General features: G+C 46.3%; 1 protein-coding gene across 1 annotated transcript; it reads right to left on the bottom strand.

Annotated features, from left to right (window-relative positions):
• Positions 1 to 1439: 1439 nt before the first annotated feature.
• On the bottom strand, positions 1440 to 3040 carry LOC146392738 (uncharacterized). The gene has a single exon (XM_084952287.1). It carries the CDS (start codon positions 2976 to 2978, stop codon positions 1440 to 1442), a length of 1539 nt encoding a protein of 512 aa, XP_084808413.1. The 5' UTR covers positions 2979 to 3040.
• Positions 3041 to 9174: the final 6134 nt, after the last annotated feature.

Below are 9174 nucleotides of genomic sequence, written 5' to 3' on the forward strand. Positions count from 1 at the left end.
ATCCATGTAGATGCTAAAAATGACAGCCTCAACATGGCATTTAATCTGTTATTAGACTCAATTGGCTTCTCTCAAAATGTAAAAGAACCCCCCCACCACTTTAATCACACTCTAGATCTTGTTTTAACATATGGCATAGAAACTGAACATTTAACAGTGTTTCCTGAAAACCCTCTCCTGTCTGATCATTTCCTGATAACATTTACATTTACAATAATTGATTACACAGCGGTGGAGAGTAGACTTTATCACAGTAGATGCCTTTCTGAAAGTGCTGTTTAAGAATATAATCCACCCACTGTTACCATCTTCAATGCCCTGTAGCAACATTGAGCAGAGCAGCTACCTGAACGCTACTCCAACAGAGCTTTGAGCTCAACTGCTCAAGAAGTCCTGCCATTAATTAATCCTTCAATCTTAAATATGATCAACCTATCTCTAATAATCATCTATATACGACAGGCCTTCAAGCTGGCTGTAGTTAAACCTTTACTTAAAAAGCCACCTCTAGACCCAGCTGTCTCAGCTAATTATAGGCCAATCTCCAACCTTCCTTTCATATCAAAAATCCTTGAAAGAATAGTTGTCAAACAGCTAACTGATCATCTGCAGAGGAATGGCTTATTTGAAGAGTTTCAGTCAGGTTTCAGAGCTCATCACAGCACAGAAACAGCTTTAGTGAAGGTTACAAATGATCTTCTTATGGCCTCTGACAGTGGACTCATCTCTGTGCTTGTCCTGCTAGACCTCAGTGCAGCGTTCGATACTGTTGACCATAATATTCTATTAGAGCGATTAGAACATGCTGTAGGTATTACAGGTACTGCACTGCAGTGGTTTGGATCATATCTATCTAATAGACTCCAATTCGTTCTTGTAAATGGAGAGTCCTCTTCACACACTAACGTCAACTATGGTGTTCCACAGGGTTAAGTGCTAGGACCAATTCTGTTTACATTATACATGCTTCCCTTAGGCAGTATCATCAGAAGGCATAGCATACATTTTCACTGCTATGCTGATGACACCCAGCTCAGGACTACTGCAATTCATTATTATCAGGAAGTCCTAAAAACTCCCTGAAAAGCCTTCAGTTAATCCAAAATGCTGCAGCAAGAGTACTGACAGGGACTAGAAAGGGAGAGCATATTTCTCCTGTTTTGGCTTCCCTTCATTGGCTTCTTGTTAAATCCAGAATTGAATTCAAAATCCTGCTCCTCACATACAAGGTCTTAATGTCACGGTTTGGCATGGCAGAACCGAAACAAGCAAAAACCACAAAAGAACAACCCCCCCAAGGTCACAGTCCCAAAGTCCGACCGCGCATCCCACAGCGGAGCAAAAAAGAAAAACGCCACAAAACAGTCTCAGGCGGCCCATCATTACAACACAAGAGTTTAGGAGGCCTACCTCGGGTCCCGTGACGGCAGTAGGACGCTTCAGGCGGCCGACCTCGAGTCCAGTGGGGGCAGCGTTGCAGCTCCGGCGGGCGGCCATGGGTCCGGCAGCAGCAAAAAAACGGTTCTGGGGGCCTGCCACTGAGCCAGTGGCGGCGGCGCTGGACCTCCGGCTGCCTGCCACAGGTCCGGCGGTTCCGGCGGCCTTCCCCGGGTCCGGTGGCGGCGGCGAAACGGTTCCGGCGGCCTGCCCCGGGTCCGGTGGCGGCGGCGAAACGGTTCCGGCGGCGGTCTGCCCCGGGTCCGACGGCAATGATGCTGCTCCTCCGGCGGTCTGCCCCGGGTCCGACGGCAACGGCGCTGCTCCGGTGAGCAACAGTGAGGAGTGGCACATGGCCTATGAAGCGCCGGTCGCTGACGTGGACGCGCTAGACGTGGGCGGCGTGGAGGGCGTGCTAGACGTGGAGGTCCCTCTGACTCGCTGACCTCCAGTTCTGGCTGAGCGAGTCCCTCCAGACGTCCGAGCTCCTCCGGTGGCAGCGCGGGCTCCACAGGCTCGCTGAGCACCTCCCGCTCGCCGATCTCCAGCTCCGGCTCGCCGAGCTCCTCCGGCTCGCCGAGCTCCCCCGGCTGCGGCGCGGGCTCCACAGGCTCGCTGAGCTCCTCCCGCTCGCCGATCTCCAGCTCCGGCTCGCCGAGCTCCCCCGGCTGCGGCGCGGGCTCCTCCGGCTCGCTGAGCTCCTCCCACTCGCCGATCTCCAGCTCCGGCTCGCCGAGCTCCTCCGGCAGTGGCGCAGGCTCCTCCCGCTTGCCGAGCTCCTCTGCTGGCAACGCCGGTCGCTCCGGCTCGCCGAGCTCCTCCGGCAGCGGCGCTGGCTCCACCGGCTCGCCGAGCTCCTCCGGCAGCGGCGCTGGCTCCACCGGCTCGCCGAGCTCCTGCTCGGGCAGGGCAGGGCCGGGTGGCGACGTAGCAGCCGGTGAAAAAGATGGCAGAATGGTGGCTGCAGGCAGACGAGAGAATGGTGGTACAGCCACGGCAGATGGTGAAGCCGCGAGTGGTATGGAGACCTCTGACTGAGGCGACGCTAGCTGCACTGGTGGCTGGCTTACAGCAGCGTCCGCGGTGTCACCATCCACTGAAAGCAAAGAAGCAGATGGGGTGAGAAATGAAAAAGTGTCCGAATTACTCACCGCAGCCGGCTCTTGAGATGACCGGGAAGTTGGCTGCGGTGAGGAACGCCGGCGGCGCGAACGTCGTTTCCGGGTAGACGTCGGGGCCAGCGTGTCAGGCAGTGAATCCACCAGCTGTCCGAGCTGGTGAGCAGCCTGAGGAGGAGAGTGGAGGTGGAGGGTGGAAAGCAGGAAGTCCAGGACAACTGGATTAAGGGAGTCCACCAGCCAGGGGAATTTAACAAGCGTCTCCTGCAGCCGCCTCTCCACGGCGTGACGCAAACCTTCCGCGGGCATCTCCCACCACAACTCGCATAGGCGGTAAACCTTGTCCATCACCTCCCTCCTGAGCCTCTCCTCAGAGACCGCTGGGTCCATGCTTGGTGGGATCATTCTGTCACGGTTTGGCATGGCAGACCGTGGGGGGTGTAGGGAAGGAGGACCCAGGCGCAGTGCTCTGTGTGCGAACAGTGCGTTTATTTACAGTGTGTGGTACAAAACAACAATAAATCCCCGTGTTTTCCCCAGACTCCCGTGTCGTGTCCTCCTAGTGCTCTCTGCTCCCGTGTCTGCACTCCCGGTGCTCGCTGCTCTTCAGGCCTTCCACGCTCCTCCTGCGGGAAACAATAGCGGCAGCTGTCAGGACACTAAACAATGGCAGGCATGCACTTAACGACAAAACCTAAACTGGATGACTAACGTGGAGTCTCAAGCAATGATCCCGCGCCGGTGGGAGCTCCAAGACTCTCTTAAGTAGCTCCCCCGACGAGGCCTGATCAGCAGCAGGTGCGTGGCTTCGGGTGTGGCCAGTCCCCCAGCAGGGCCACACCCACCAGGCCCGAAGGCGCCTGCAAACCAGTGTTCATACACACACAAGCACGGAGAAAGAGCAGCAGCAACACCAAAAATACATATAATGTCACCAGTCCATGACTGCCCAGGGATCCTGGGCCGCCCAGACCCAGGACCCTGACACTTAAATAATCAGGCCCCATCTTATCTTAATGACCTTGTAGTACCATATCACCCTATTAGAGCACTTCGCTCTCGCTCTGCAGAACTACTTGTTGTTCCTAGAGTATTTAAAAGTAGAATGGGAGGGAGAGCCTTCAGTTTTCAGGCCCCTCTTCTGTGGAACCAGCTTCCAGTTTGGATTCGGGAGACAGACACTATCTCTACTTTTAAGATTAGGCTTAAAACTTTCCTTTTTGCTAAAGCATATAGTTAGGGCTGGACCAGGTGACCCTGAATCCTCCCTTAGTTATGCTGCAATAGACGTAGGCTGCCGGGGGATTCCCATGATGCATTGAGTTTTTCTTTTCCAGTCACCTTTCTCACTCACTATGTGTTAATAGACCTCTCTGCATTGAATCATATCTGTTATTAACCTCTGTCTCTCTTCCACAGCATGTCTTTATCCTGTTTTCCTTCTCTCACCCCAACTGGTCGCAGCAGATGGCCCCGCCCCTCCCTGAGCCTGGTTCTGCCGGAGGTTTCTTCCTGTTAAAAGGGAGTTTTTCCTTCCCACTGTCGCCAAAGTGCTTGCTCATAGGGGGTCATATGTCATGGTCCGCGGCTCGGTGTCTGAGGAGCGGTTGGGATGCCCAGGTGGCCACGCCTTCGGGTGGGGCTGTCGTCATCACACCTGCATCCCATTCCACGCCATCATCAGGAGGACTATTTAACCCCGCATGGCCGGCTGCTCCACCCCAGTCCATCAGTCACCATTCAGTGGTAACTTGGCCCCTCGCGAAGGTTGATGTGGAATTTCTGGTTTCTATGAACTGTGTTAATCCTGTCACTGTGTGCTCAGGTTATTGTCCGGCGTATTCAAGCCTTCACCTGCCTGTCCTCCTGCCCGCCTGGAGTTCAGCAAAACCGCCTATCATCCTCTCCGTCTCCCTGGAATCCTCTCCCGTGGACACTCACCCCTCCCTCCGGTTCCCACGGTCCAGCCCCGATTGTAAGATAAATAGCTCTACCCCCGTCGTATGCTGTTATCTCCCTGTTCTCCAGCAACTCTCTCCCCTTTCTGTTGCAGCCTCCCACTATCCTGATCACGGCATCCCCGAATCGTTTATCTCCCGGTCTCTTCTGTTCTAACATTAAAGCAGCGTGTTCCCTTTGGTTATTCCGGGTCACCTTTAGTTAAGAAGTAAAGTTTATTTTGCGTGCATTCCTGCGTGTTGTGTTTGCTTCTGGATGCAGCTTGCGTGCTAGAACTATGGTTCTTGACATCATATGATTGCTTGGTTTTTCTCTGTATCTATTATTGTAGGATCTACTGTACAATATAAAGCGCCTTGAGGCGACTGTTGTTGTGATTTGGCGCTATATAAATAAAATTGAATTGAATTGAAAAAAACAGCAGAAATGAGCTTCCTCCAAAGGGAGGCTGGCCTCTCTCTTAGAGATAGGGTGAGAAGTACGGCCATCTGGGAGGGGCTAAGAGTAGAGCCGCTGCTCCTCCACATTGAAAGGAGCCATTTGAGGTTGTTCGAGCATCTGACATCTGGGTAAGGTGTGCTGGCCATGTCCCAGCAGGAGGAGACCCCAGGGCAGACCCAGGACATGCTGGAGGATGGATGGATGGATGGATGGCAGGTTTAAGGAAACAAGGCAATCATGTGTGAAAAAGATTTTTTCTTCTTATCTCAGAAGCTGTAAAAGTGTCAGGATTGTCCAGATTAATGCTAGTCAAGTCAAATGGTCATTGATACAATCAAATGTATAAGTAAATAAATAAATAATAATAATAAAAACAAGTTATTTTTTTATTTAATCTGGCATTTTTACAAATTTGTGAAAATTATAAAGTGGAGTGAAATGTATCCTAACAGAAAAGGTAACATTCAGACAAACAGGTAAATAAAACACAGATCTCATGGCCATCATTAAACAGAGTATCAGCCGAGTTATTAGTAGGCAGAGCTAGCTAACAAAAAAGATTGTATGCCATATTATGGTTCAAGTAAAAATTTACTTAACTATAACTTTGGATGTACATTTTGGAAGGTTAATGAAGTCAGGCTGGTTGAAACCCTCTGCCTAGAATATATCCGGAAGCATCAGAATATTTGAATAATTGATGCAGCTTCATGTAGACTGAAGCACGTTTTAAATTAACTGTTGTACACATGGGTTTACATATTCTCTGTAATGGCTATAGGTATCTAATAACTAAACAGCAACTAAATATAAACTTCGAGTGAGGTAGTGGTGTTTTCTGTACCTCGTTTACTTCTACCTCAAAGTAGGTGTGGGACCTGGTTTAGATCGGGTTTATTTTTTTAGAGTTTTCTGTTTCACAAAGAACACTTACTTATAATGTGTCACTTAACAGGGTAACATACATTGTGATCCTATCCTGCTTGCTAGTAGGTTTTTAGCATAGTGGGTGCACATGTACAAAGGACAGAGGAGTGGTGTAGTCTGGGCTAAGGCAGACCTTATTGTGCAGATGACTGTCTAAATCCATAACATAGTCAGCAGGGGTCAAAGGACACATGGCTTCTCAAGAAGTTAAGGGAACACTTGATCATGGCTTATTTTTTCCCTAGTTTAGCTTTTTAGATTCAGAATGGTTTATGCTTCCTACCTGGACAGACTGATCCATGAAATTTAAGTGATTTTATGTTACAGTATGATGATAGAGAGAACCCTTTATTTTTCTGACAAGCTTTCTTCTGCTGCCAGCCATTTGTTTTTACCCTTCAGTTCTTCATTCTCAATCGTACCCTACTGTCAGTGGAATATCACTTAAACTGGAATTTAGTGAGAAGTTCTACGTTTCTTAGAAGTTACCTTAGTGAATCTAAGGTAACTTCTAAGAAACTTTTCTCACTCAAAAACAAAGATGTACACATCAGGGCATCAGGGAGAAAGCTTTGCTCTTCAAAAGGAAAATTACTGTCCACAGTCTGCAGTTTTCTAAAGATTACAATGACAACCAGGATGAAAACAAATTACAGCTTTGTTGCTTTATATGAGAAGCATTATAGGGCAGCAAAATGCTGCTTTCTAGGGTAACAATCTTATACAATCTGTGGAACACGGTGGTGGCGATAGAATTGCAGCACAGATAGGTCAAAATATGAACAAAGGATACAATCACACAAGGTGTAGCAGACACACAAGGAGGATCATCTGTCTTGCTCTTTTGATCTGTCTCTTACTTATTCTGTTTTATCCTCATCCTTGTACCTTTCATTTATTTTTTCTTTGCTCATTTTCTCATCTCTTCCTCCATTTTATTTGCACTGCAGGGCAGTCCAGTTACGAATCTTAACAGTATTAGATGTGAATGTATTTCATTCAATTCAATTTTATTTGTATAGTGCCCTACAATAAAACAGAAATAAACTCAACAATCTGACAGCACCCTATGAGCAAGCACTTGGTGACAATGGGAAGAAACCTGCAGCAGAACCAGGGTCACCTGATCCAGCCCTAATTAAATGATTCATCAAAATGAACATTGTTAAGCTTAATCTTAAACGCAGAGAGGATGTCATCTTCCAAATCCAAACTGAGAGCTGGTTCCAGAAGAAGAGCCTCAAATTTGAAGGCTCTGACCCCAGTTCTATATCTTATGACAAAAAGGAAACCAGCAGTCTATGGTTTACTTTTACCAGCAGTCAAAGACTATGAAGTCTTTAAGATAAGATGGGGCCTGATTATTCAAGATCTTGTATGTGAAGAGAAGGATTTTAAATTTGATTCTGGGTTTAACAGGGAGCCAATGAACAGAAGTTAATATGGAAGAATTATGCACTCTAGTCCCTGTCAGTACTTACGCTGCTGCAATGTGAATCAACTGAAGGCTTTTCAATATTTTTTTAGGGTAGCCTGATAATAATGAATTAGAATTGTCCAGCCTAGAAATTATGAATGCATGAACTAGTTTTTCAGCATCATTCTGAGACAGGATGTTTCTAATTTTAGAGATATTGTGCAAATGTAAGAAAGCAGTCCCATATATTTCATTAACATGAGAACTGAAGGACATATCCTGGTCAAATACAGCTAACCTCAGTTTTATCTGAATTTAGAACCAGGAAATTAAAGGTCATCCAGGTCTTAATGTCCATAAGAAATTCCTGAATGTATGAAGAAAGTATTAAGTGACATTTTCTTTACTTTTTAAATGTTATGACATATATAATTAAAAGCATGCTAAAAAAATCCAGCAAAACCTGGGATACCTAACATGAGGGCTTTTGACAGTAGAAGCAAGCTTCAGTTTCAGAGATATTCTTGATACACCACTTGAGACACATGATGGCACTGCTGCACTACTGCTAAAACACTAAAGCACACTGCAGCAAGAGTGAGCAAGATGTAATACCCCACCACTCGTCACCCAGGTTGTCCATCATCTCCTGAATCCTAAACCCTGCCCCCACTCTCCTTTTCATTCTCCATATCCTTCCATTACCATATTCTCTCTGTTTCACACTGTCGCCTCTCACCTTGGCCCTTTTGCCTTCTATCTTTTAAGCCACCATAGAGTCATGCATAGATATGATCGCAACCCTGACACATGAATAACAAACAGTGTTTTCTCATGGGAACTAAGGAAGGTAGAAGGGATAGATGGACTTTGCATCACTTTTGATCACATCCAGACAGTGATTCAGGATGAATTCTCATCAGGACATGAGTAAAAAAGGGGGTAAAAGTTCAAGGGGAAAAGTAGGAAGGAGAGGTCTTAAGGAATGGAGCGCTTGAATGTCAAATCTTAGACAGAAAAGTGTCATTCGAGATGGAATGCGTGGGTGAGGGTGTTGAGGCTGTACAGGAGGAGTGGCTGTTGCACTTTGCAGAATGTCACAGCTCCAGTAAGTATTAATCTGTCATCGCTCTCTTTTCCTAATGTTTGAAGCTTTCATCTTTGTCCCTACGTTTTCCATGGCACTCTCTCTCTTCTTTCCATTTGACAGACTGCCGTTTGACAGCTTTAGCTACAGATAATATTCTGCCTCAGACTGCACATAGAATTTGCTCGCCAGGGTAAACCACATTACAACACATTGCAGGCTCAAGATCATTAATTTTCAGGCTACTTTTAGGAAAGTAACACAGATAGCATAATAAAATGTCAAATACATTTAGTGGAGATTTGTGCTAACCAATATCAGCTAAGAGTGTGAAGAAGTTTGTTCGGTTTATGGTAAATAAAAAGTACACCTCTGAGTATGTTACTATGTTTAGTACTAGGGAAATAGGTCTCAGTGATTCTTTTTTTCATGTTGCATGTTTTCATTGTGCTTAATTAACTGAATTACTTTAATTTTATCATTTAACTTTTAACAAATATATCCACTTGAGATGACTTTAGGTTACAAAAAACAACTTTAACTTAAAAGACATCTTAAAGGACACTAAATTTAGACATGGTTTAATTAGGTCCACATTTTCAACTCTGCTGCTCAACCTACAAATGCATTTTCCTTACATATTTGGCACTATTTAAGGGCAAATAAGCAGGCTTTGCAACTGTATAAGATTTATTGCTAAGAGGTATTACAAAGGGGAGTTACTACAAAGAAATAATCAACAAAATGCAAATTCCCTTTTGCACCTTGTGTGTAACATTTTATGTAGT

The sequence above is a fragment of the Perissodus microlepis genome, chromosome 2, assembly GCF_051167445.1.
Source record: "Perissodus microlepis isolate ML-2025 ecotype Zambia chromosome 2, ASM5116744v1, whole genome shotgun sequence".
Classification (NCBI taxonomy): Eukaryota; Metazoa; Chordata; class Actinopteri; order Cichliformes; family Cichlidae; genus Perissodus; species Perissodus microlepis.

What these genes read in the sequence shown, in the direction of transcription:
- LOC146392738 (XM_084952287.1), bottom strand. Translation starts at nt 2,978, where the DNA reads ATGCCAAACCGTGACAGAATGATCCCACCAAGCATGGACCCAGCGGTC.